Genomic DNA, 24,161 nt, shown 5'->3' on the forward strand with positions numbered 1-24,161 from the left:
CAGATTAATAAATAATTTATTGAGGTTTAATTTTTTCAAACCTGTCATCATTTGGTAAAGTATAAAAAAGCCAGTGAGCCAAACAGCTTAGTCGGGATTGGTGAAAGACCTGACTTTATACTCACCTATACTGTCTTCCAAATATATACTGGAGAAAGAAATGGCAACCCACTCTAGTATTCTTGCCTGGAGAATCCCATGGATGGAGGAGCCTGGTGGGCTACAGTCCACGGGGTCGCAAAGAGTCGGATATGACTGAGCGACTTAACTTCCACTTTCCCTATACTGTCTTCCAAATACATAAATGCTGTTTGGGCCTTGGTGGAGGAGGACTAAAGCATCCCTTTGTTCTCCAAGAATAAAAAACTACTAGGCCCTTATTTCTTCAAAATTTTGTCTGTGAACCCAGAACTTCCAATTAGAACTTTTACAACTCTGTTCCTATGGCATGATCTGCCAATTCACTTTTTTTTTTTTAGTTAGGCTTACTTTTTTCATCTTTCATTCTGTCCTCACATAACTTCTGCTACACATAAGAAAAAAACTCATTCAAGTGATTGGATAGATATTCCAGAGATACTTCTAAGCTGTTTTAGGACAGGAATAAAAAGAGTGTCACTGGGGTTACTGGCAAATATCCTCAAGTTTAATTTTCAGTCAAAGTTTAACTTCTGAAAAGCACTCATCTTACTTCCACCTCACAATATCGGAACAAACTTTTTAGGTCGCAAAAGTATGCTCACTTCCAGGGTCCATAGAGGCTCGGATCTGAAATAAGGATTTCGGGCTTCCTCCCTGCGCACTGGGCTCTACCGCGGGGAGAACGCTTTCAACCTTTTTCTTCAACGCCGGGCCGCCGGTGCGGACACGCTGGAACGCCCCTGTGTGACGTCCACCCAGCCGCGGCCGCCGAGTTCCGGCCCCCGGACCATCTGACGTCCCCTCAGACGTGCCCGCGGGCCCGGCGAGGGGCGCCTTCAGATCTCCATTCACACAGTTAGGGGCTTACACAGAGTGAGCCCCCAGGGCCAGCAGCCCCGGCCGAGCTTACACACGTGCCTCCACGGGAGGAGACAAAACGGCAAGCCGACGCGGAGAGCTCCGGGAAGGAAGGCCAGCCCAGGACCCGCGGGGACCGACCACAGCAAGATCGCCACACAACCGACGGCTTCCGCGGAAGGTCAATATCCAGGGCTCAGCCCCCGCGCGAGGCGGAACTTCCTGCGGGAACACAGCTTCCGTTCGGGGGCGGGACTTCCCGTCGGGGCGGACGTAGGTCCGGGCGTTCGGCGTGTGGTGCCCGCACGTGGCGCGCGCGTAGGGCGCGGCGGCCACTGAGCCGTTCTGAGGCGGGCGTCCGCGCAGAGGCCGTTGGGCCGGTTGGCGGAACCGTCACTGTGCTGCTCCCGCAATGGACTACCGGCGGCTGCTGATGAGTCGGGTGGTCCCCGGGCAGTTTGACGACGCGGACTCCTCGGACAGGTGGGCAGCCGCGCCTGCGCCGCCGCCACCGCGGTCCCCTGGGGGCGTTGACGCTTGTTTGTGGTTGAGAGGGAGACCGGTCTTATGCATCTCTCCTTGGGCCTCTTTTCACAGCCTTTTGGGGCTTTTCCATCTCAGCTGGGTCTTTCGATCCAGGTGACGGCAGTTAGTCCGCGGCTCCCGGGTTGTCAGCATCCCTGAGGGGTTAGAGTTGGGGAGAGAAACAGGGAAGCAGGTGTTTGAGCTTTTAACTACCATTTAGCGTTCCAGAAATGTTTGAGCACCTACTGTGTGCTTGTTCTGTCCTCGGCGCTGAAGACGGTGATGAACAAGACAAACTAAGCCCCTTCTACTTGGGAAGGAGGCGGAGACAGATAAGTACATGGAATTTTTTTTTTTTAAACACATAACATATACTATGCAAACAGTTAAAATCAGTTGATAGAACTAAGTGGTGACTTAACAGTCAGGGAACGTTAAGTCCAGATCGGAAGGACAAGAAGGAGCCAACCTGTGGAAGCAGAGAAGGGAGAGGGGACAGTAGGTGTGGTCCCTCCTGGCTGTGGAAGGAAGATCTAGAGGTCATTGTGCCCAGAGCACGGTGGAGGTAAATGAAGAGATCGGCTGGTGCAGAAGTGAGGAGCCAGAGCCTAAGAGAGTGACAAGGAATGGTAAGGATTTGAGATATTCTTGATGCTGTAGAAAGCCACACTTGCAGCAGGGCAGGGACATCACACGGCATGTGATTGACAGGAATCATTCTGCTGTGGAGGAGATGGTTTTGGAGGGCAGGAGTGGACATGTTTAAAAGGACTAGGGGAATTCAGTTCATAGATCATGGGCGCTAGACCAGGATGTTCTGGAAGTAGAAGGACAGATTTCTAACCATAAAATAGATGTGAAGTGGGAGTCAAAAGAAATTGGGGATAACTCCTACTTTGAAAGCAAAATGAAACGTAGTGTTCATTTTGGAATTCCCAGAAGAGGGTTTTTACTTTGTATTCATAGTAAGGATTTACTGCGTGCAGACGGTATTGCTTTATTTTTCAGTAAATACAGGTTGATCGCTTTCTGTGTGACAGATCTCATGTCAGTTGATCTTGATACATTGGTAAGTGCTCCCCTGGGTGACAGAGCTTGCACTCTAGCAAGGGCAACGTATTGAATAACTGGACAAATTATTTGTATGAGATTTGGGTAAGTAGTAGAAAGGAGAAGAACCGCGCAGCCTTCCCTGAGCAAAGTTAATTACTGGAAGGGTAGGTAGGGTTTAGCCAGAGAAATGAAGAAGGCATTGCAGGTCAGTGTTTTCAGGTGAGCGTGCCGCAGTCCCCAGGGACTAAGTCACGTGGGAGGAGGAAACAGCCAGTGCGCCTGGTGAGTAGTTACCGGTCAGGAGTGTGCACTGGACTTTGTGAAGATGTAAACCAGTGGGTTTTGCCGACTCCAGGAACTTGGGAGGCGTTGTCACAGCTGGGCGTGGTTGTGCGCTTACCGCATCTGGAAAGTTCGGGCCAGAAATGCTGCTGCACAGGACCACCGCCCACAGCAAGGGACTGCCCAGCTGAGGTGGGAAAGCCGTGGTGCAAGTGACAGGATAGCTTTAACATGCCGCTTGAGGTGGTTGGCAGTTTGAAGGATCAATTTATGGATTATGGCTATGAAATTCTAGTAAACAGCAGGGGGTTGATGATTATTTGTTCTCTTCTCAGCCATGTCCATGGAGATTTGGAGCCCTCTAAGCCATGGCTAATTAATGAGTTGGGATTGGTCATCTGAATTTACTTAAACTTCTCTGTGTGCTGAAATGCATGTTATTGAGTGTTTCACATGATTTCTGTACCTGCCGTCCATCTGATGGCTCAAAACTGGCAGTACTCACCGCCTCTCGGGGATCTGACCTGCAGACATGTGTTTGGTGTGCACAGTGGCCTGTTAAAATTGAACACACCACACCAGTTAAGTGGGAGATGTTCCACGGAAGTGCAGAGTTCTGGCTTCTCTTGAAAAACTAAGAAGATTCAGTGACGCTGGTCTGAATTTTCACGTGGCAAAAACAGACCCTGTTAGTTGTGATCCCTTCCTCTGGGCCAGTTCTCTGGGCTTGACAATCCCCGCTTCTCCCATTTAGTTATACCCGGCCCTCTTCTCTCGTTTGTGCTGCTTCTCGTCACCATCCTTCCTTTCAGGAGCAGGGGTGATTTGAAGTTCTTTGTGTAACACAAGTCTTGCTAAAGCTTTTTTCATTGTAGAGTGATAATTGAGTTCAAGGTAAGGCTTGAAATAAAGCTTCAGACTTGTTCCCACATTTTGTCAGAAAGCCTCCCCTGTCTGCTCTCAGAGCAGCTTTGTGAGTGGCTTTCCTGGAGTTCAGGTCTGCTGTACTGACCAGAGCTAGTTCATTCAGCTGAGAAAATGACAAAGGCAGGAGCGGATTTAACAACCTGCTGAATACTACTACTTTATTCGGACCTGGGCAATCACCCATCGGCTGAAATAGAACTCAGAAACAGGACAACTTGGTATTAAGTTTGAATTTATTGGGAGATACATGTTATAATTGAACCTTTTTGATGTATCTGTATAGATTCGTCTACTCTCTCTTAAATACATACGTAAGTCCAATTAAGAATGTGTGAACAGGCTAAAATGTTGTTATTTCTAGTGAAAACATTGACTTGAAAACCGTCAAAGAGGAAGACGATGTTGTATTTGAAGACCTTCAGAGTAACGCCAATGAGAAGATGGGTGAAAGTGAGCCGGAAGAGGAGGAAGACGGAGATTATGACGAAGACGATGACTGGGCCTGGGGCGATGGAGTCGGAAAGCTCACCCGGTGTCACACTTCAGGTGGAGGGAGTAACCCTCAGGTATTTTGTACACAATCCTGTAGGTCTTTGTGTTGTTTGCTTATGTCTTCTTTAGTAGTTGTTGTTTTCTGTTGTGGTGAAAGTCACATGATATAAAGCAGACCGTGTTTTCACCGTAGTTAACTGTGCAGTGTTCGGTGGCCGGCACACGCTCACATTGTGCAGCTCTCAACAGGATCCCTCTCCCGAAGTTTTCACTTTGCTAAACTGAACCTCTGTCCCCATCAGACACTAAGTGTCTCTTGTCAGTTCATAATTGAAAACAAAGCACCTCTACATACTTAATCTGCTTTTCTTTATTTACTAGTTAAGCTGCACTTTTCTCTGTTTTGTTACTGTTTGCAGTAAACTGCATATTTGTGTCTTTTCCCAGGCAGTTTTTTTAAGGCTCTTATGGTGATTTAAATAACTCTTTTTAAATTTACTGATTATGGAATGAATCCACATCATTATCAGAAATATGGAAATGATGAAGAATGAAAGTCCGTGTAGGCTAGGGCTGCAGGGCAACATAGCCTGGTGAAAATCTTTCTGTAAATTCCAGAGCCACAAAAAGTCCTTTTAAAAAAGAAGACGTCTCTGAATGTCTAGCATATTTCAAGTGACTTTTTAAAAACCTCTTGGGCAAATGTGATTGATCCTTCCCTTCCTTTAGGGTACTCCCCTAAGTATTGATGCTTTAATAATTGACTATGAACCAAGGGAAGATGTGATGAATTTTAGGCTTGTATGTATATTTAGAGCTTTCATCTCTGGAACTCATTTTTTCCAGGCCAATAGACAGACTCCCAGCTTCAATGCAGCCAAAATGTCTACTCCAGCAGACAAAGTCTTACGGAAATTTGAGAATAAAATTAATCTAGGTGAGTTTTTAAGATACAGTTCCTCTCACTAGGCAATGAGAAAACTCTTCAAAGACAACAAAAAGTGTTATAAAATTTTATTAGATCAATCAGTGGATATATTCAGTGTTACAGGGTAAATAATAAAGCTTAGAGGAAATTAAAATTTAGTAATTAAAAACATGACTTAAAGAAAAGACTCTAGCTTACACTTTTTTAGTCCTGTGTTCTCTCCTGTTATGGAAATACAAAGTTACAGATACTTATTCAAGTTATCATTGGTTTTATGTTAGATTTTTAGTAGGGTTATCTTGTAGTAGAATGGTGAAAATACCTGACTATTGAATATAATCACATTTTGTTTGACTTTTGGTGTGGCATTAAATCATTTCATGAGCCGTCGAATGCAGGGAATCACAGTGTGAATTTGAAGCCTCTTGAGAAACACGGGGTCATCTTTCTCTCATAGACGAAGGCTGTTAGGAGCCTGGTATGACAGCTCTCAAATCTGATCATCCCTAGCGCGGACCTGTAATTGGAAGTGAAACTGACATTTTTAGAATTATAATATTTATGATAGTTGTACAAAATATTAAATGTCTGAAAGAGCAGATAGAATATTTTTGAGGGATTTCTGAATCTAGATTTCTCTGGCTGAGAAATGACACCTGTCATGATGAAAGTGATCATTTTTGTTAGTAAGTGCTTGCCCTTAAAAACACAAAACACACTTTTCATTACTAACATGCATTACTATGTGTAGTAAAATATTTAGAAAGTAGAGAAGGGAAAGGGGAGAAGTATCCTATTCAGAAACTTTGTCTTATGTTGCTGATGTTGTGGGTTTTTTTTCTTTAGATAAGCTAAATGTTACTGATTCTGTAATAAACAAAGTCACCGAAAAGTCTCGGCAAAAGGAAGCAGATATGTAAGTAATATATCAAGTATATACAATAAAGTAAATAAAATGTGACTGATACAAACTAATTGTAGACAGGTTAGTAGCGTCTCTTTCATAATTCTTTTGCAAAGGATGTTCCTTTTTATACCTAAACCAATTCTTAAGGTTAAGTGAGGATATCCTATGACTTTGTAAGTTGAAAATATTAGATGAGTTTTCTTAAGAAATCTGTGCTAAAACTATAATTGTGTAAAATTCATGAAAGTGCTCTCAGGGTAACAGTGCTTGTAGATTTCAATTTAAAATGTTAGAGTATAAAAAATGTCCCCTTTTTAGAGCTTATTAAGGATTGCTCCCTTCCATGAAATATTTTTTTTAAATGGAAAGTGAAAGTGAAAGTTAATCGCTCTGTCATGTCCGACCCTTTGCAATGCCATGGACTGGACATGCCCAGCTCCTCTGTCCATGGGATTCTCCTGGCAAGAATACGGGAGTGGGTCGCCATTCCCTCCTCCAGGGGATCTTCCCGACCCAGGGATCGAACCTGGGTCTCCTGCACCGCAGGCGGATTCTTTACCACTGAGCCACTGGGGGAGCCTTAGAAATGTGAGAGCAGATTTAAAACTAAGTAGTTTAACTGAAAACAGTTTCCATTTCCATTTCTGTTCTCAAAACCGAATGTTTAAGCTTTGGCTCACCTCCTATTGCTAATAATGCTAAAGCATTAACAATATGTTACAGAAAATGACACTAAGATCATAAAAACAGCAGTGTTAGAACTGAACTTAAAACCCAGTTTTCTTCTGGTTTATTATTACATGTAAGGGATACCAGCTTTTTGAGAAACAGCACACTTTATTTCACTGAACTGCCTGTTTGGATCTTTTATTAGTTTAGGTTAGTCTGTGAATTGAGTCACCTAGCATGTGAGCCAAAGTAATCAGAGTCTGTGTTTTCATGCAGTAGCTGTCTTGATAAAAGCTTGTTTCTTTGTAGAAAAGGACTCTGAAGAGAAAGCCTTATAAATTACTTTAATTCTGTACTAAGAAAATCATTAATGGTCTAAGAAACAGTACTTACAGACTTGTTCTCTTTTTCCTGCATAGGTTGTTTTACCTCACTGCTCTTATTTAACCCTTCTGAAATATGGATGGAAGGGTTTTTTTCTTACTGCAGATACGCTCCCTTTGCCCTAGGGAACTGATTGGCTTGTTAAAGGCAGTGAAGTTTCACACGATGTGAAACTATAACGAGGTTATGAAATGTGTCATTAAAGAACTACCTGCTTAGGAATATCATGGCATCATGTACCTTTAGAATCTTTCGGTTTTGGCTCCTCTGAATTTTGAATGTCACCTTTAATTTTTTGGTTTTGTCTTAGGTATCGCATCAAAGATAAGGCGGACAGAGCAACTGTAGAACAGGTATAGTGTAAATGAATGTGTTGCATGCTCTTCAAAGTAGTAATTCTGTCTTTGATTTGTAATTTGCTTTCATCCTCCTTGCGTCATGCTAATGTCACCTAGAATTGCTTCTGTATAAAATTGCTCCTCCTTATAGTTTTGAGTTTAGAGATCTACATTTTGCTTTATTTATAACAGCACTTTAAATAGATAAATTAGAATCATGCCCTGCTTCTATGGCCCATGAAGCCACCCAGCAATGCTTTCATCTTCTTGGGGGAAGCAGAACTGCCTGTAAGTCCAGGAATCTTTTCTTTTGTCTTAAACAAGGTCTGCGGGAATTTTGTGAGCCTTCCCAGGAGGTGAGTCAGGTATCTACCACAAAGTGTGTGTGTGTGTGTCTGTAGGTGTGTAGAAAAAAGGAGAGAGACAGATAATGCCTTCAGATATTCATTTAGAATCCCTTACTTGGTTTAGAAGTCAGACTTGTTTTATTCTTTATGCAGGAATGAGGGGGGAAACCCGACTTCACCCACCACGTGTCGAGGGTTGTGGTTGGGTATTGGAATTGACCCAGGTATCTGAAGGGAAGAGAGTGATGAAACAGGTCAGACCATCACTTCCGCCCCCTGCCAGCCTCCCCACCCGTCCCATACACATAGCACAGACCCAGTTTGGAGCAGTGGTATTCCAGAGCATTCCAAGTGTCGAGTTGAAGCACTGTTGACGTACAGTGCCGTGTTAGTCTGGGTGTACAGCAGTGACTCAGTCAGACATGAATCTTCAGATTCTCTTCTGAGTTACTGAACAGGCGCAACAGCCTTTAAATTCATTGCCTTCTGTTTGTTAAAGCGAATCTGAGGTTGCTTTTTACTTGAGACTGACTGCTCTAACCTTTAAGGAGATAACACCTTTCCTGGATTTACCCACCTCCAGCAGGGGTTGGCCAGCTCTTTACAGAGCTAAATGATAAATACTTCTGGCATTGTGGGTCACAGTTCTCTTTTTTATTTGACTGCACCATGCCGCTTGAGGGATCTTAGTGCCCTGACCAGAGATTGAACCCAGGCCCTCTGTAGTGGAGAGTCCTAACAGCTGGACTTCCAGAGAATTCCCAATTTTTTAAATATTTCAATATGTAGAAACCATTTCCGGCTTGCAGGCTGTAGAGGAAGCAGGCTGGCCGATCTGATCGGGAGCTGCGGAGGGCTGCTGGTTGCCGTGGAGCTTCGTGTCCAGGGCAGCGGCCAGGCTGGCTCCTCGTGTGCCGGGATTGCACAGGCACACCAGGCTTTGAAGACTGTGTGTGAGAAGCAGGATGTTAAACCTCTCTCTGATGACTTCTTACTTTGCCCACTTGTTGAAATGATAGTGGTTTAGATGTACCGGGTTAAATAAAATAGAGATTAATTTCACCTGTTTTTATGATGGCTGAAAAATACAAAGTTACCTCTGGTTTGATTGTATTTCTAGTAACTCTCCTGGGTCTGAAGTCAGTTTCTGCTTCCCTTGGACCTGTTGGCCTTTGATTTCCCCGACTGGGTGAACTTGCTGGTTTCTTGCCTCTCTGGTTCCTTTGAGTCTCATCTCGCATTTTGTTCACTGCAGTGAGTGACTAGAACGCTGCCATAGTGACTCTATCAGCCCAGCAGGATCGCACAGTGCACTTAGCTCCAGTTTCTTGTCTAATGCTTCCGTGAGAAATATTGGTACACTCTGTCTGAACGTTCTACTTTTTTGCATTTCTTTTTAGGTGTTGGACCCCAGAACACGAATGATCCTGTTCAAGATGCTGACGAGGGGAGTCATAGCAGAGATCAATGGCTGCATCAGCACCGGAAAAGAAGTGAGCCAGTCTTCGGGTGTCTGAATGTTTCCATGTTCGTTTTCTTATTTCAGATACCAAAGTGAAACTAAAGTGAAAGTGGCAGTCGCTCAGTTGTATCCTAGTCTTTGCAACCCCATGGATGTAGCCCGGCAGGCTCCTCCGTCCATGGGATTCTCCAGGCAAGAATGCTGGAGTGGGTTGCCATTCCCTCCTCCAGGGATCTTCCCGACTCAGGGATCGAACCCTGGTCTCCTGCATTGCAGGCAGACTCTTTGCCCTGTGAGCCACCAGGGAAACCCCCCAGAAGTGAAACTAGGGCACTTAGTAAACAAACTGTGCCAAATGAGGGTAGTTCAGTCAGTGACGTTTCTTCAAAATGGCTGTTACTGTTACGGCCGGGAGGAGTTGTGCACAGAAGCGTGCCTCCCCAGCGCCGTCAGCCCATCCAGGTGTGCCCAGCGCTGGTTCAGATGGTCGGACAGTTATGATGGGGGCAGGGGTGGGGGTCTAGTCTCTTGAGTCAGCACATGTCTTTCTCAGTATTTTCTTTACCTATGGGAGAAAGATAGGCATGTTGCTTTTCAATTAGCAACTTACTCTGTGGGAAGCAGTTCTCAGTGAAACTCACTTTATAAATCACGAGATATAAGAATGTCTTCAGATATTTTCCACATACTTGAAATATAAAAATGTTTCAAAGTACTCAGGTGTGTATACGTATATATGTAGGTATTTAATTTGAAGACCTGTTTTTTAAATTACTTTTTATTGAAGTATAGTTGATTTGCCATGTTGTGTTAGTATCAGGTATACATCTGAGTGATTCAGATATATATATATATATATCTCATGAGCCCTTGTTGGTTGTCCATTTTATACATAGCAGTGTGTATCTGTTAACCCCAGCCTCCTCATTAGTCCCTCCCCTCACCTTTCCCCTTTGGTAACCATAAGTTTGTTTTCTTTGTCTATCTAACATAATTTAAATTGTTGTTTACTATATATGTAAGTAGGAGGTATAGTTACTGTACCTTTTAGTATTATGTTGTATATTTTAATTCACATATTCAAAAGAGGATGGTATTCCTTATGCATATTATTTCAGTTTACTGGACTTCTACTTTTGAGGATAGAATCAAATAGATTGCAAAAGCAAAATATTATTTATATTTATTTAATACAGACTTAATTTCTTTTGTTTTTGACTTAAAATAGGCTAATGTATATCATGCTCGCACAGCAAATGGAGAGAGCAGAGCAATCAAAATTTACAAGACTTCGATTCTGGTGTTCAAAGACCGGGATAAGTATGTCAGTGGGGAATTCAGGTAAGCTCAGATAATTTTTTTCCCCAAGTGGCTTAATTTCCATATCCTAAAAAGTAAAAACTAGAATAATGGAATGATTGAAATAACAGGTATTTTTCTCATTCAAGATTTCGCCATGGCTACTGTAAAGGCAACCCCAGAAAAATGGTGAAGACGTGGGCAGAGAAGGAAATGAGGAACTTAATCAGGTGACTGTTTGGGGTGTGTGTGTCTGTGTCTGTGTGTGCCGTGTCTGCCTGTCAGTCCCGGCACTTGGCTCCCAGCAGATCTGCTGTGATTCTGTCAAGGCCAGGGACGCTCAGGGCACGTCCAGTCCCTGAGATGTGCAGAGGTAAACAGAGGAGAGGTTGCTGGGCAAGTAGGAACCACCTTCTCTCCCTGTCATACAAACCCGCTGCGGAAGAATTCTGCCACGGCTGGGTCATATGAAAAGCCTTGGGAGCCTCGTGAGAAGGTTTTGAGTTTACTGTGAGGATGATAAAGAGCCTGCAGGATTTGAAGCAGGGAAGCGACACAATCAGGTTGGGAGAATGATGTGTCGTTTTGTGCAGGTGTTGGAGTTTTAGACCGTTTTGTTAGACCCTGAACTCTCTATCGTAGTTTCCTCTTCTTCAGTCCGACTCTGGACACATTTATATATTCTTTGCCTTGGCACCTTTGTATCAAGTAAAGGCATCTTCAAGCTTCCTCATTTGGAGTTTTAAATATGCTTTAAATAATGAAGGTTTTCTTTCTCTCTTTCAAATGTCTTTTAACATTTTATATGCTATATCTAGGTGTCATACACTGGGTATTTTCATATTATTAAGTAAAGTCAGGGAGATAGTGAAGGACAAGGAAGCCTGGCATGTTGCAGTCCATGTCTCAAAGAGTCGGGACTTAGCAACTGAACAACAACCAAGTCTACTTGCTTGAAAGTCCTTTTGAAATGTTATGCTCAATTAGCAATTGGCCATGAGTCCACTATTTTTATTAATCGTTGTCCACACTAATCAACTCAAAGAAGAATCGCAAACATAACTTCTGTGTTTCATCAGTTCTCAGGGGCCTGTGTCTTCATAGTTTTAACACATCTGGCTTTGAGCTGGGTGTTAGAGGCTGTGGGACCTAGTTCAGTCACCATTCTCTGTGACGTGTAACGGTGCCACTTAAAATCCCAGGCGTCTTAGAGTTTATGAAATGAAGTAATAAATCGAGAGGCCTGGGTGCTGTTTGCTCATAGCCCTGTCCATCTTGTACGCTGCAAGCAAGTGCTCGTCACCTGTTTCAGAGTAGATGCTTTAGGTCGTTTGTTTCAGCTTCTCATTTGTCCTTTTCGCCTGCTTTCATATCACAGGCTAAACACAGCAGAGATTCCGTGCCCAGAACCCATCCTGCTGCGAAGTCATGTTCTCGTCATGGGTTTCATCGGCAAAGACGACATGTGAGTGCACAGGAGGGCTAGTAATTACACGCCCAGCATTGTATTTTTAAGTGCTTTGAATCTTCCAATATATGAATGTTTCCCGTTTAAATAGTTCCTTTTGCCTTGGGATATTTTTTAATAAGCCTTTCCCACTCTGTTAGTACATGGGTTTTTAATTTGTTTAACCTTTTTAAGTCTCAAAATGCTTCAGAGCAGCAGAGCTCACCTTGTTTTTGAGGGATGTCTTATCTGGCAGAGCACCTGTTTGTGGACAGCTTTTTAGAACTGAATCTCTAGAGTGAACTAAACTGGTCAGCGTGAGCCATAGAAGAAAAGAATGTGTCAGTGTAGCAGAAAGCAAGAAAAACTTGAGTCTGCTTATCTGAGTTGTTCACTTTATTTTCGTTCAAGGCCAGCGCCACTCTTGAAAAACGTCCAGTTATCAGAGTCCAAGGCTCGGGAGTTGTACGTGCAAGTGATCGAGTACATGAGGAGAATGTACCAGGACGCCAGGCTGGTGCATGCGGACCTCAGTGAATTCAACATGCTGTGAGTGGGTAGCCCGTGAGAGCCTCCACAAGTCCCCTCGGATCCTTTAGGGACATGAACTAAATCCCAATCCCAGAAGTCGTCTGAATTCTCAGTTTTCAAGTTGTCTTCCACAGGGTCACAGGGTAGGACGTGTTTGGTGGCCTCGGTCACAGGATTGACTGCTCTGATCACTGGTAGAGTTAAAAGGACTTTGGATATTTTCTGTTTCCATCTCTTGTTAGTCACAGTGGCTCTTTTCCTTATCCACTTCATTCACTTTGTTAGTGTCTTCTGTTGCTCTTAAAATAGAAAGTTTTAGGTAAGATACAGGCAAGCAGCGGTGTCCCCTAGGCCCCCGTGCCCAGCCCCTGCGGCAGTGTGGTGGCAGCCTGGCTCAGCCCCTGTGCCCTGGCCCACGCAGGTACCACGGCGGAGGTGTGTACATCATCGACGTTTCTCAGTCCGTGGAGCACGACCACCCGCACGCCTTGGAGTTCTTGAGAAAGGACTGCGCCAACGTCAATGGTGAGTGGGAACCATGCTTCTCCCTGACTTGTTTGCGCCTGTGGCTCTGTACTCTGCTAAACCGTCGATAGAGAACCGTGGCACTGAACCGTTTGACTCAGTGATACTGACACCCTTGGCTCAGCGATGGTGAATTTTATCTGTTTGTCTGTGAAGAGGTTGGAATAGCAACCTTTTCCCTCGCAGAGCTCTCACAAGCATCTTCTCTGGCAGATTTCTTTCTGAAGCATGGCGTTGCCGTGATGACTGTGCGGGAGCTCTTTGAATTTGTCACGGATCCGTCAGTTACACCCGAGAACATGGATGCGTATCTCTCAAAGGTGAGGCGGGGCCGAGACTGGAAGGAACAGGAAATAGCGGTAGTGGTGGCATTTCTGTGTCACTTCTGAGGACTTGGGGTTTAGCATGATTTTTGTTCATCGTGACAGCTTCCAGAGACCTTTTCCTTCTGATTTCACAAGTGAGGGATCAAACTGTAGTAAAAAGCCAGTGGTAAAGCCAGGTTTCTGGGTAATGGATATATGTTCTGTGGGTTGAATATGAAGGAAGGTGATTTTTGTTTTCTTTCCAAGGCCATGGAAATAGCATCTCAAAGGACCAAGGAGGAAAGGTCCAGCCAAGATCATGTGGATGAGGAGGTGAGATTGATCATCTGTTAGAGCCTTGGGAACACTTGTGTCCTGGGGTCTTTTTTTTAAAATATATTGCTGGGACATGATCTTGATTTTATTAGACATGCAGTATTTTAAATGATGATAATGTTTTCTTGAGATAACATGTTACATGATTAAATTGACCCAAATTGTGTAGCTTACATCCCATTATGTCCTTCCATTCCCGCTTGTTTGCCCCTAGTCCTGCATGGAGAACATTTTTACAGAACTGACTGGAGGATGTGATTCAAGAAGGAAAAGCTGATTTTAGTTTGCTAATGTGAATTTTTTTTTTTTTACTTTGTATTGGGGCCTGGTCGATTAACAAACGACGCTGTGATGGTTTCAGGTGCACGGTGAAGGGACCAGCCACGCACACACATGTATCCGTGCTCCCCCAGGCCCTCCTCCCATGCAGGCTGCCACGCTCAACAGAGACCCCTGTGCCATGCAGTAGGTCCTGGTTGGTGACCCCGTTTTAAATACAGCAGTGTGTGCGTGTCCGTCCCAAACTCCCTCGTCATCCCTTCCCCACCCCCCCCGGGCTTCCCCCCAGCGACCATAAGTGTATTCTCAGACCATAAGTCTGCAAGTCTGTTTCTGTTGTTAATGTGAATTTTTAAACGATCTAAGTGTTGATTCCAGTAACATTGTAGATTTTATATATTTACGTTTGGTAAAAAGGAAGATTTTTTTAAGATGTTGGGAGTCAGTATGTTTTTTGTGAAAGTGATCCATAGGAGGCTTTTTTAAAAAAATAATTCTCAGAGCTCTTGGTGTGATGGGTGAGTATGAGGCACCCCATACTTCCCACTGCAGCACAAGGTAGACACTGTTCCCCCGGAAGACCTCGTCCTCTGTCATTCGTAGCCAGGCAGTGCTTGCTCACGGCGGCTCCCTTCTGTCCCACTCAGAAATGCCACGTTCTGGAATACAGAGGAGGGGTGTTATTCCAAGGGAAACTGTGTATCATTCTGTGTTTCATCGTTAGTCACTAACTCCTGTGCCCAGCACACGGCACGGGCCGCGCCAAGTGTGCGGACAGCCTGGCTGAGGCTCCGCGCCCAGCGTGAGGACGGTGACGAGCTGCTCCGTGACTGAGGGCGGGGGCAGGCTCGGTGCACGTGAGGAGCCGTGACTCAGTCTCCACGTCACTTTTCTTCTGCCTCTGTTAGGTGTTCAAGCGAGCTTACATTCCTAGAACCTTGAATGAAGTGAAAAACTATGAGAGGGACATGGATATAATGATGAAATTGAAGGAAGAGGACATGGCCATGAACGCCCAGCAGGACAACGTGAGTAGCTTGGTTTGTCCTCAGCGAGTTCACCAGGGAAGCCGCGGTCTTGAGTGTCGCCTTTGAACTAGTGAGACGGCTCATTCCCTTCGCATAGCACGCCCTCTGTGTCTGTTGCTTGCGGAGGACATCAATCCACTGGCCTTTACGAAAGGAAATGAAGGAGTCAAACAGGCTGTAATCGCAGGAAAGGAAGATGTGTATAGAAGTCCAGGCTATAAATGGTTATTGTGCTAGATCCATCGACACACGTCTCAAGGTTTAGAAAATTTTTTTCTGCTAATGGGCCAGATAGTAAATATTTAAGGCTTCGAGGGCCAAGAAACAAAATTGAGGCATTGTATGGGTCATTATATGAGAGAAAAAATTTTCCCCCAATTTTTGATGACATTAAAAATGCTAATAATATTGACTACATACACCTTTTCATGATAATGAGAAAGGAATGGAGTTATTTGGGGGAGTAGAAAACATTGCACTTAGCTGAGATTCAGAGTTAGGACTGCCTGTCACTGATCGGTTACAGCTGTATATCCGTAAGAGCCCCCAGGCCGCCACCGGTGAGCGGAGGCCCCCGGCCGGGGCGTGCAGACCTGCTGTGGTTGTGTGGTTGTGGAGGAGAACCACACCCACGCTAGACTCTCTGTCCCCTGAGACACAGTTTGGACACCTTTTTATACTCACACAAGGTGTCATTTAGCTGGCAACAGTATCCTTTCTTAATATTGCAGCAGATTTCAGTGTTCAGTTTTATGCTCATTCTTTTCTTTTTTTTTTTTTTTGTCTCTTTGGTTTTAAGATTCTATACCAAACTGTCACGGGACTGAAGAAAGATCTGTCGGGTGTTCAGAAGGTATGAAGAACGTGTGTTCGTTTACATGAAAACTCAAAAGGGTATAAAATTGTGTGTCAAGTAGTTTTAGCGTTATAGATGCTTTCACAGTCCGTGGCCATTGTGTTCATTCCTTTTAACCGTGAGCTTGAGCTGTGGGCACATGAGGTTTGTTGTTTACTCTGCCCCTGAATCGGTCTGTTGTTGCTGAGGCAGAGGTCTGTTGTTGTGTATCCTGTCTTCGCTGGTGAAGCTGTTAACAGTACCCACATGCTTCTAGATGTTTCTACAACCAACTTGAAACAGCAGTGGGGGCTGGTCTCGCCCTGGCGCGCAGGCTGCTGAAAGCTGGCTCACGGGTCCTGCCGTTTCATGGTGCAGATTCCGGTAGTGCTTTTTCTTACAGCAGCTTCATTGTGTCTTAACATTTTCAATCAGCAGAGATTCTAATTCAAGCAGTAATAAAGGTGGCTCTTAATTTCTTTTGATGTTCTTAATGGATGTTTTAATATGAAGGTTTGTGGTTTACATTTTGAAAATTGACTCTCTCTTGTGGGAAGAATCGGACTAGGAGAATTCTCGGATTCTGCGTTTCTGGTCTTTTTGTGGCAGGTGTGACGAGGATAGTTGTGCTTTGAATTCCAGAGCAGGAAGGTTCTGTTACGACTGGCCAGGAAGCCTATTTGTACCATCACCGTGTAAAGATCTGTTTGTTTTTTTTTTTATGAAAAGAAGGCCTCGTGCTTTAAAAAATGCTTCCTGCTACTTTAAAAACTGCTAACCTTCAGGGAAAAAAGTGAACATGTTTCTTGTTTAAAGATTGTCTTCCCTCTTGGATTAACAAATGTTCCACTTGAAATTTAATCTGCAGGCCAACAGCTGTGAAGTTATCCAGATATGTTCACTTTTTTCTCCTATCTGTGTTCCAAATCCCGGCTCAGCCCACCAGTTGTGCTGAAGCGGGTGGAACAGTCCTGTTGTTGATCTGGGTGGCTCCCCCCTTTGGGAGAGTCCTTGAGCCGTCCTGGAATGGCTGCTTCAGGCTTCCTGCTGAGCGTGGACCCTGTTGTTCTGATGTTTCAGTACGGGATGTCATTTTTCAAAGTCTGTGAGGCTGAAATCTGAATTCTGTCATTAACACATTGAATGCCAGTAGGTAGCTGGCTTGTTGAGAATAACATGGTCCTGTGATGTTTTCAAGGTCCCTGCACTCCTGGAAAGTCAGGTTCGGGAAGAGACTGGTTCTGATTCAGAAGATGCAGGGAGCGTGGAGTGCTCTGACACAGACTCTGAGGAGCAGGGGGATCACGCCGGCTCCAGGAAGCCCCCTGCCGACCTTGAAGTTGATAGAAAGGTTAGCTGAGAGTGCATGTTCCCGCGTTTGTCAACACGACCACGCAGTCCCTTGGGACTGTGTACTCAGATGTCTGGATCAGAGTAGCTGAAGTTTCAGTTTTTAGTTCCTGAAGTGTGAACGTCACTTTGGTGGTAACATCATCTGGAGATTGGGCTTCTTCTAGGAGCCCTTGGGCACTGCCCAGGGAGAGGACACACTAGTTTCAACGCATTGATTAAAAGTGGTTGTGATGCACTTGTACAAGTGATGCTGGAGTGGCCCCCATGGTGAAATACCAAAGAACCACTCCAGGGGCGTTTTTACAGCCCAGCTCCCCATTTTCAGAATCTCAGATATTTCTTACACTCCTGCCTGTAGACATAAGAGACACAACTGATACATGATCCATGGCGGCTGAGTGACTGTTATTCTTTATTCTTTTTTTTTTATTCCTTATTCTTAGCCTGATCCTTTAAACCCTGGAGAGTGTGGGTTCCAAGACTTCCAAGAGACATCCCCAGATCTCTAGTACACGTTCTCTCTTTGTCTCCTGGAAATGTGTATTTTGTCTCTCATTCCAACATTTATTTCTGTTAGAATATGAACCATATAAAGAAAAGTAGTGGCATACATTTAATAATGTCCCCATGGGCATCTGTGTTGACTGTCTTGAAATGTCTGAAGAAATTGTAAAGACAGTTTTCACCCCCGGTTCCACCACCAAGCCATAATCATTTGCAGTTTTTTTCTGTGACACTCACCTTTTATCTTTTTACATATATTAAAAATTTAGTTGTAATAATAATGTGACTACTCAGAATGAATGAAATTTGCAGATTTTTTGCTTTTGATTTTTTCCAAACTTTTTTTTTTTAAAAAGCACTAATTGATTTGGCGGTGTTGGGTCTTAATGGCGACACACATCCCACGGGCTGTCTTGCTGGGGCGTGCGTGGGACCTTCATTCCCAACCAGGAGGGGGACCCACGCCCCTGAGCCTTGCACGGCAGATCTTTAGCCACTGGACCGCCAGGAAATCCTCATACTTTTTATTTTTGTTTTACAGGAAAGAAAAAAGATGGTCAAGGAAGCCCAGAGAGAGAAAAGAAAAAACAAAATTCCTAAACACGTGAAAAAAAGAAAGGAGAAGGCAGCCAAGATGAAAAGGGGCAAATAGAACCAGAACTGTATCATGTACAGTGATTTTCCATCAGTTAGGTTTTGCGCCTGTGCACTGAGCTCCCCCTGGAGGATGGGTTATTGATTGTAACCAAATGGTTTTTACTGCAGTGTCCCTGGGGATCGCTTTTCATGTTTTCATGTAATTATGTAAACAGCTCTGAGCTCTGTTGTCTAGGTCCATTCCCTAGCTCTGTGGTATTGATAGAGGATTTATTTAAGCCACTGTTTTAATGAACTTTATACAATTTTATTTTTGTATATTTTTATCTTCTGCAATGTTGCTTTTAAAGCATTGTAATTATTTAAACATATTGAGCATTCCCGCCTTTTGTGTAAGTGTAAAGGCACTTTGGACAAACTTGGGCAAGTTGTCTTTGTTTGTACCAAAGACCCACCTGGAATCATTGGACTATAAGGCCATTGTTTCTACGAAAGGGAGATTCACCAATAGAGAGAATTCAGTTGGCTGCTGATATGATCGTTTATCGCAGCTTCGTTCTATGTGTACTGGTAATTACTTTTCATCTTTACTATTCTTTTCTGAGCTAGTTCATAAGCTATTTCACATTCAAATATGTGGCCTATTCATTCATTCATTCATCAACATTAGGATGTTTTGGGTTTGGGAGACACAGCAGTAAATCAAAGGCAAGTTCCATGGATAATCCTAGTTTTCCTTAAATTGAAGCTTGCACTGGCTTGGATCCATGGGTTACTGAGGGAGGAGCAGGGTCAGCTGCGTAAAGCAGTCAAAAGTTACTATCTTCAGGTAGTTTGCATTTTAATAGGAAGACAAGACATCAAGCTAAGGAAAACAGTGTATCAGCTTAGTAAATTTCATGGAAGAAATAGCATTGCCTGGGGCAGTGAAGGGTGTGCACGTTTAGAAGAGGCCATATTTGGGCATATTTGAAGTCTGTGAGTCGTGTGCCTATTGGGAGAGAATAATGTCCAGGTAAAGCAGACAGCCAGTGCAAAGGCCCTGAAGCAGAAGTGTGCCTGAAATGTTCCAGACCCCAGAAGCTAGAGCATCGTAGCCACATGGGGGGCAGGGTTGGGTCAAGGAGATGGAATGTAGCGGCTTAGATTGGGTGGTGGTAGGCGCCTGGAAGGTTTTGAGCAGAGGAATGATGTGATCTGACTTGTTTTTAAAGAATTGCAATCACTCTGACTTCATGGAGAATTGACCAGGAGGCAAGGGGTAGGGACCGGCTGGGTATTTATTATGACCCGTGTGAGAGATGATGGTGGCTTGGTGTAGGATGGTAGCAGTGGACATGGAGAGAAGCCTTTGGATTCTAAGTATAGGAGCTACAGGGTGTGTTACGAGAAATGCTGATTTTAGCCCCGGAATCAAAAAAATTTGTGTAGATGAACCTAGTTTCCCCTAAACTGGAGCTTGCCCCTGCTTGTTTGAGAATCGGTGGGTTATTGGCAGAGGGGCAGGGTCAGCTGAGGTCTTAAAATTTTAAGCAGACCGCTTAAATTTTATCTTCATAATAACCTCCTTTCCCGACTTGAAAAAAGTTCAAGTATGAAATATAATTTCAGCGAGACACTGTTGTGTCCCCTCTGAAATACTATACAGTGAACACAACAGAGGAGAAAACAGACAGGGGGCTGAGCAGTCCAGTGCCCTTTCGGGGGCGTCACCTTCAGGATGCTCTGGCTCTGGCCTGGGCCGGGGCCTCCTCCCCGGCCAGGTGAGCTTCATCCAGGTGGTCAGGCTCCTCAGTGCCATTTCTGCTGAATCGAGTGCAGCCGCTGAGTTTGGAATCAGTTTCCCTGGGCAGAGCCAGTATTGGTTGGCTGGCCAGCCCTCATCACAGGCTGCCAAGAGGAAGTGGGTTATGACGCGCCTGGACAGGGGCCTGCAGGGGGATTCTGGCTCAAGGCGCCTTCTTTCTGACAACGTGCTGACGTAGCCCTTTCCCCGTCTGGATTCTGGGCTGTAGCTGTGGCTGAGTGGGAACCACTGTAGCCTTCTTGCTGGACGGGTCTGATGCCACTTCCCTTGTTTGACTCTTGCCAGGAGATCTGGAAGAAGGAGCCCCGTCTTAGGTAAACGTCCAGAGCCCCCTTCTGGCTCCCATCGCAATAGAATTTGTGCACCTGGTGGGTTTGTTGTCCCTGAATCACTGGTTGTGCAGTGACTTTTCCATTTGCAGGGGTGAGCTTTTGGGGTCTCTTGGCCCAAAGGCCGGGACATCATTTTGTCCACTTTGGACATACCTGGTTTTCTGTCCTATTTTGTCGATTTTCTAATCCCTTAAAAAATGCAGGCGTTTCTTCTCTCAAAGTTGACTGTGAGGGATCTGGGTGGTTTCATGGAAGCGCAGAGTCACCGCGATCTCCTCTGCAGCCCGAGTCCTTATTTTTCCTTTGATGAAGCAGTTCAGGGACAGGCCCTTTCCCCCACCCGGGAGCACAGTGTTTGAGCCTGGTCTCGGGGTGAAGAGGTGGGCGCCTCGGCGGCCGGCTGCCTGGGTCTGATCAAACGCGAGTCCGCCTTCGGGGCCGACATCAAGTTTTCTTCAACTTTTGCTTCTCCTTGGTGATGGTGGACTCAAGGTTGGAGAGTTTTGTAGTTTGGTACCAAGACTGGTTGGAGAAGATCTGTTCTTTTTGTTAGTTTGTGTTGAATACAGTGCAAGCAGCTTGCTGTTTCTTGGTTGAGGGCCCATCCTATTTTGTGGCTATGATTTCATTAACCTCTCAGCTCAGAAAGTGAAGAGCTGAGAAAGTTCTTCTAGAAGCTGGTAAAAACTCAGTCGAAGGGCATCTTGAGTGTCGTGGGCTCTGAAGGTTGACATTTCTAAAAGTCCAGAAGCTATAGCAGATCCTCACTGTATAATTTCCTGTGAAGATTTCCTGTGATTGCGTCAGATAGATAAGGTTTTCAACCCCTGGTGGTCATAAAACAAGAGTGCTCCATGTTCTGTCTGTTGAATTGGATTAGGTTGTTACAGTCCCTGCATTTTGGTTGGAGTTTTTAACTTTCATATCCTTTGGGTTTGTGTTGCCTTGGACATAAGGGCGTTTATCAACTTTCTGGGGGAGGTTATAATGTTGGGTCTGAAATCATTTAAGCTGGTTTCCAAAGGAAAAGATAGCTTTCCCGCACCCGTGTTCTCCGGAGATCTTAGTCCCAGCTGAAGCGCTGTGGGAACCTCTGGGCTTGAATTTGAGTAATGAAAACTTGTGGACTTGGTGACTGTGGTTTCCAGCTTTCCTTCACTTTCTATATCACACTACTTCCTGCTGTGACGGCTGGCAGCCGCGGCCGCCGGGAGGGGGCCCTCGTACTGCCTGGAGGAGCCACACTAGTCTTTGTCCTTTTTTTCCAGAATAGCAGGGGTGTCAATCTGGGTGAGCAGAGCTGTCTCCAGCTCTCTGAGCCTTTCTGCATTTCTTATTACCACATAGTAGTTTCAAGGCCGGACAACCACAGCATCTCGGGGTAAAATTTGACACTTTACACATCTGCCACATCGCTCTCTTGGGGTCGTGAACCTGTCGGTGACAGGGTGGCAGGTCCCTGGGCCCGGGTGCCTCAGCTGGAGGGGGGCGGGCAGGGGCGAGCGGTTAAAGCTGTCCGGGCACAGGCGCCCCTGTGGCTCGTGGCTGCCTCGGGGAGCGGAGGGTATTGAAGGCTAGATGCTCAGGGGACCGAGGCCGGCGTTTTGGAAGGGCCGTCCTGGATTAGGACAGGCCTGGTTTTAGACAGTCAATGAGAGACACGCCTGAGTCTCCAGCAGGCTGGGATGCGGGCGGGCCAACCATGGGGGGTGTGGTGTCTGATGATGTCACTGCCCTCCGGACAGCCAGCGTTTAAATGGGGCAAGGAAAGGGGGTCCCCCAGAGGGGCAGTTGAGAATATGAGGCACTTTGCTGGCGTCAGACGCCACGTTTGTCCCCACGGCCCCGGGGGAGCGTCTCAGGGCGATGAAGGGGGGAGCCTGACCCTGTGAAGCAGTCAGATGCCACCAGTGCATGGAGCTCAGCACAGTGCCTGCTTCATGGGGTTCCTGTGAAGGACACTGAGGGGAGCTCAGGGGAGCTTGGCCGGGGCTGGATCATGCCAGTGAAAGTGAACTCAGCCACTGACTTCCTCGATGTTCCCGCAGTGGTGTGAAAAGAGGTTCACGGAAACCCCTAGACAGTACCTTGCCTCTCCCCAGAAAGGTTGGACCTCAACCCGCGAAGCCTCTTGCTGCGGTTGTCAGGTTACAGGAAACATGAGCTCACAGGAGCAGGATCCGCGATGCTGGGAGGATGTGGTCAGTGGAATTCAGGAAAAGGGCAGTGGGGAGGGAAAGAGATGTCTAATAAAAAGGAAAAGTGGTCTAAGAGCTGTGTCCCAGTGCTGTGGATTTCAGCTGGACCCTGGTTAGATGAAACCAGCTTTAAAAAGATGGGCTCTCTGGGGTTTCTTTTCAGATAAACAGGGAAAAGCAAGCGTGGAGATGTCAGGTGATAGTAAGGGATTGTTCCTTTACCAGATGTCATAATGGTATTCATGCTTGACATGGTTCCCTCAGAGCCTGGACTGAAGTCTCACTGGGTGAAATGATTGGATGCCTGTGACTCAAAATTCTCCATCCTTCCTGAGTCCCCAAAGGACAGCGGTGGATGAAGAAGAATAGCAGGTCAGCAGTTGCTGAGACAGAGTACTAATGGGTGTGTTGGGATTCATTACACTCTTTTCTCTCTCACAATTTCTGTAAGAAAGCTGGGGTTTTTTTTTAATCGAAGTTTCTATTAAGTACTTAAAACAGGGCCTGCCACATACTTGTAATGCCACATACTTGTACTGTGTTATACAAGCGTCTGTATTTTTGTTTGTTCTTTTTAAGTAACCTTTTTTTTTGGCCCGGTCTTTAATTGTTTAATCATCTGGGCCAAAGAGGAAGGCCTCAGGAGGACTGTTAGTGCCTTCCGGTACCCTGACATGCCTTTTGGTTTCGAGATTCCGGTTCCCCTGGTGGAGGCAGTTCCAGAACGTGTGTGTTGAGCTGCCCTGAGTTTTGGCTCTGCCAAGCCTGACCGTCCCCTTCGCAGTGACCTGTCCTGACCACTCCCTGGCGTGCGGTCTGCCCCCTCAGCTGAGGCTCCTACAGTCCTGGTGGCCTTTGCTCTGCGTTGCTTTTCTAAAGCTGCTCTAACAGGCTACCCGACAGGCTGTCCCCGCGTTACCGCACTTCGCAGATACCGAGGTTCTTTTACTGATTGAAGGTCTGGGGCAGCCCCATGTTGAGTGCGTCTGACTGCCGTTTCCCAGCACCCTGGCTCACTTGTGCCCCTGTGTCACGAGGTAATTCTTGCCATCTTTCAAACCCTCTGCCAGCAAAAAGGTTACACCTCGACAACTCGGGTGATGGTTAGCATTTGTTAGCAATAAAGGATTTTTAAATGAACTTTTTCAGGTATAATGTCTGCACACAGACTGCACTCAAGTGTGACCATCACTTTTATATGCACCGGGAAACCAGAAACTCCATGTAACTTGTTCTACCACGATAGTCGCTTCGTGTCGTGGTCTAGAGCCGAGCACACAGTGTCCGCGTTCTGCCTGTACGTACGTGTCTGCATTTTCTTGACACATGTCATGTGTCTTTCCCTCACCTCCCAACCTCTTACTAGAATAAGCTCCACGGGGACAAGGGTTTTTACCTTTGTTCGGTTTTGTGTCCCTGCACCTAGAATTGTGTCTAAAACATTGTAAGTGCTCAATAAATACTTAAGTGAA

General features: G+C 45.4%; 2 protein-coding genes across 3 annotated transcripts in view; one reads left to right on the forward strand and one right to left on the reverse strand.

Annotated features, from left to right (window-relative positions):
- Positions 1-930, reverse strand: part of CAGE1 (cancer antigen 1) — a 38,214-nt gene extending 37,284 nt beyond the window's left edge. Inside the window, exon 1 of the mRNA XM_043450731.1 lies at positions 744-930. Coding sequence (XP_043306666.1) covers positions 744-756 — 13 coding nt within the window. The 5' untranslated portion in view covers positions 757-930. The remainder of the gene's footprint in view (positions 1-743) is intronic.
- Positions 931-1,208: 278 nt separating this feature from the next.
- RIOK1 (RIO kinase 1) lies at positions 1,209-24,161 on the forward strand. Of its 2 annotated transcripts, XM_043450983.1 has the most exons (17): positions 1,209-1,482; positions 4,148-4,352; positions 5,125-5,215; positions 6,053-6,122; positions 7,477-7,519; positions 9,252-9,344; positions 10,542-10,654; positions 10,762-10,842; positions 11,991-12,077; positions 12,471-12,608; positions 13,012-13,115; positions 13,329-13,435; positions 13,688-13,753; positions 14,944-15,063; positions 15,863-15,916; positions 17,097-17,249; positions 18,297-24,161. In XM_043450983.1, exons 1-17 carry the CDS (start codon positions 1,412-1,414, stop codon positions 18,405-18,407), a joined length of 1,707 nt encoding a protein of 568 aa, XP_043306918.1. In that variant the 5' UTR covers positions 1,209-1,411; the 3' UTR covers positions 18,408-24,161. The 2 variants fall into 2 exon arrangements, with proteins under 2 accessions (XP_043306918.1, XP_043306919.1); XM_043450984.1 differs by lacking the exon at positions 17,097-17,249 and having other exon boundaries at positions 22,954-24,161.

The sequence above is a fragment of the Cervus canadensis genome, chromosome 28, assembly GCF_019320065.1.
Source record: "Cervus canadensis isolate Bull #8, Minnesota chromosome 28, ASM1932006v1, whole genome shotgun sequence".
NCBI classification, from domain to species: Eukaryota; Metazoa; Chordata; class Mammalia; order Artiodactyla; family Cervidae; genus Cervus; species Cervus canadensis.

What these genes read in the sequence shown, in the direction of transcription:
- RIOK1 (XM_043450983.1), top strand. Translation starts at nt 1,412, where the DNA reads ATGGACTACCGGCGGCTGCTGATGAGTCGGGTGGTCCCCGGGCAGTTT. An exon ending in ACAGAGCAACTGTAGAACAG is followed by an intron (nt 7,520 to 9,251) that starts GTATAGTGTAAA and finishes ATTTCTTTTTAG; the next exon opens with GTGTTGGACCCCAGAACACG. An exon ending in TTCATCGGCAAAGACGACAT is followed by an intron (nt 12,078 to 12,470) that starts GTGAGTGCACAG and finishes TTTTCGTTCAAG; the next exon opens with GCCAGCGCCACTCTTGAAAA.